Raw genomic sequence first — 3,364 nt, forward strand, 5'->3', positions numbered from 1 at the left:
ATGGATAAAATCATCTTTATATTATTGGGAATATTTATGGTAACTCTAAATTTTAAAAAATTATTCAATAAATTTTAGAAAAATTGTCACTAATTTTTTTTTCTTTTTTTAGTTTAATAAAATAATAAATGTGAATTCGCATAATGATAGAGATAATAATAAAGAGTCGGTGCTTTTAAAAAGAATAAGCAACGGAGTGTTCACTAAAATAGATCACTCGGAAAATGTATCGAACATAAAACGCAATAAAAGAGACGCGTTCGAAACCTATCAGAAGGAATACTGGCAAATTCTGACGGGAAATTATGGGAACGACAGCAAAGCCAGCGTATTTGGTGAAAAGAGTCGTGAGTCAATAGATTTAGTTTAATTAAAAATTTCATATTACTCGTAGTCAACCAATGTACAAATTAAATTAATTTTTTTGTAGCGAGATTAATTGAAAAAAAAATAAATAAAGAAGATGGTTTTTTTAATTTTACATCGCCCTGTAATACAACAACGACTTTCTGTGAACAAGTGCCAGATTATCCGACATATCTCGTTAATAAAATAGCGATCGAGGAGATACCGAATATTAAACTGCTTCAGCAAAAAGAGAAAGTGCGTACAAAAATTATTCATTTTGTTTCTTTTTTTTAATTAGTATTTTATATTACAGGAGGAAATAATGATAAGAATTGGTGGTAATGATGAAGAAAGTTTATGCAAATCAGAGGTAAATATTTTTTAAAAACTTCATATCAATTTAAAAATTATTTTTTTGATACTATGATCGATTTTTGACTGAAAAATTATTTTAACAGTAGGAAGCAAAAATTTGCCACCTTTCTATAGCATGTCACTCTGTCATATATATACGTTATCTGAATTTTCCTTATTTTTATTGCTAATTACCACTTTTATGTTTCAGTCGAAAATAATAGCCCCGAAAGCAGCATTAACTCAAGATAATCAGTGGAAATATATATACAATGATCCGAAATTTGTTCAAACAACGCGTGTCGATATATGCAGGTATTACTTTACCCATTTTTTATTATAAATAAAACTGATTAATTACACTGCTAAAAATCGGGAGTAAATTCAGAATGATTACGGATTTTATTTAAATCCGTATTCTCTCCATCAATCGGAATTTCGTCCTAGCAGATTCGAATTACGGTAGTTTACGGCAAAATACCGCATTTTAAGACAAATTTACGATAAAATTGCGGCAGTAATGCAGCATTTTACGGTGAAAGTGCGCTATTTTGCCGCAAGATGTCGTACTTTACGGTAACATGCGGTAATTTACCGTAGTTCAGATTTACTAGGACTGAGTTTGAGAAAAAATCACTTCGAATACGAACTAAATAATGGAGAGTTTGTTTTATTCAGCGGAGTGATCTAGATTTCATTCAAATTCGCATTTACTCCGTGTTCAGTCCGCTAATTTTTTACAGTTTAAAAGAATACTAATGATAATTTTTTATCTTTCAGACATGAAAAGGAGCCTTGCAATTATATTAATGACCTATTCGGCTTAAAAACGATGTGCAAGCAACAGTATATTTATCGTAAATTTGTAACACTAACGTCGGATGGCAAAGTTACATCCGACATGTTTCGTATACCGTCGAGTTGCTGTTGTAGTATCAAAATAAATTATAATAACTATGATTATGAATCCGATCAGTGGAGAAAATAATACATTTATGTATATTATTAACTTATTAATTTACAAGGTACTAAATTTAACTGCGGATTGACTGGATAGAGTATTCAAAATAATTAAGGTTATTTATAAATTTGCATTGTAATAATATATTTAGCAGAACATCTTTAGAAATATGAGAGTAAATCTTGAAACAATTGAATTATAATTTAATATTAAGCTTTAGCTTCTGTTATATTAAATATTTATGTAAAAAGAAAAATCATAATAGTATAAAATAAAATTTTAATGCCTTAACCAATTCACTGCTTAAAAACAGTTTTGTGAACCAGAAATTGATTGGCCTAATTATGAGTTATTTAAGATTTTTTTTTTTCGAATTATTAAATTTAAGTTATTAGGATGAAAAAAAAGTTTAAAAGCTTCAGATAAACTCTATTAAAATTAAATTTAAACTAAAACTTAAATTGTCTTATTTTTAATCAGTCCAAAGTCTTAAAATCCACCTAGGATTGTAATCATACAATAAAGTTGTGTGAAATTATTTATTTGAACAATTTATTGGAATTAATAATTTATCTGACACTTCAGCTGTTGAAATAAAAAATAAAAAATATAAAGTTTCTACTGTAGTTAATAATTTTCCGTTATTGAGTTTGACAACTAATTGGCAATGATGAAAATAATCAATAACGGAACATAAACATTTCATAGAAAATATCACAAGTGTAATATATTTTTTTTTTATTTTCTTTATGAAAATATATATGTTTGGTTTTTTTTTTTAGTTTCTAACTTTTCTCGTCATTGCAACGATATATCTACTATTATTAAAAATATGTCGCAAGAATACAGCTGACGCAATATGTATCTAGCATAGTATAGAACATCTGGATTTAATAGTTATGTATTCAAAAAATATTTATAGCCTTTTGTTTTTTTTACAGAAAAAAAAAAAAAATGAGAGGAGAAAAAAAAACTAAAAGATCAATTTTGCTGTACAAAAAGTCACAGTGATTTATATCACGCTCCGAAAGAAAAATTATATCGCAACCATTTTTTTTATTCTTTATTTTTAATAATGAAAAATTTTAACGTCACATTCATTTATAGTGGATGGATAGAATAGAAAAAGTTGGAAGAGCAATTACAAATAATGGAAAAAAATTATAAATAAAACACGGGAATTATTTTTATATTTTTTTTAACGTTCATTATATATATATATATATATATATATAGATATGTTTAGACCTTTTCATGGTTTGAACATTTATATATTTATATTTGAATTGGGTCGTTAGTCAACGTTTGTCAGAGAAATTGATTGCTTTGAAAATATATACGATACTTTGGTAAAAACCAAGAAAATAATGACTAGCAAGTTTCAGTGGCCTTTAATAGATTTTCTATAGATTTTCTTTGTGGGTGATAGGCCCCGAGTTTATCGATTTCCTATAGGTTTTCTATAGATTTTCTTAGAAGTTGACGTCCTGATTTTTTATGGATTTTCTTAGAAGTTGACGTCCTGATTTTTTATGGATTTTTTTAGAAGTTGACATCTTGATTTTTTATGGATTTTCTTAGAAGTTGACATCGTGATCTTTTATAGATTTTCTTAGAAGTTGACGTCCTGATTTTTTATGGATTTTTTTAGAAGTTGACGCCCTGATTTTTTATGGATTTTCTTAGAAGTTGACGTCCTGA

General features: G+C 27.1%; 1 protein-coding gene across 1 annotated transcript; it reads left to right on the plus strand.

The window, feature by feature from the left end:
- On the plus strand, positions 1-1,690 carry LOC103579538 (protein spaetzle). The gene is made up of 6 exons (XM_008560970.1): positions 1-39; positions 113-347; positions 464-603; positions 662-718; positions 914-1,017; positions 1,483-1,690. The coding sequence occupies exons 1-6, from the start codon at positions 1-3 to the stop codon at positions 1,688-1,690; spliced, it is 783 nt and encodes a 260-aa protein (XP_008559192.1).
- The last annotated feature ends 1,674 nt before the right edge of the window (positions 1,691-3,364 follow it).

The sequence above is a fragment of the Microplitis demolitor genome, chromosome 5 (assembly GCF_026212275.2).
Source record: "Microplitis demolitor isolate Queensland-Clemson2020A chromosome 5, iyMicDemo2.1a, whole genome shotgun sequence".
NCBI lineage: Eukaryota > Metazoa > Arthropoda > Insecta > Hymenoptera > Braconidae > Microplitis > Microplitis demolitor.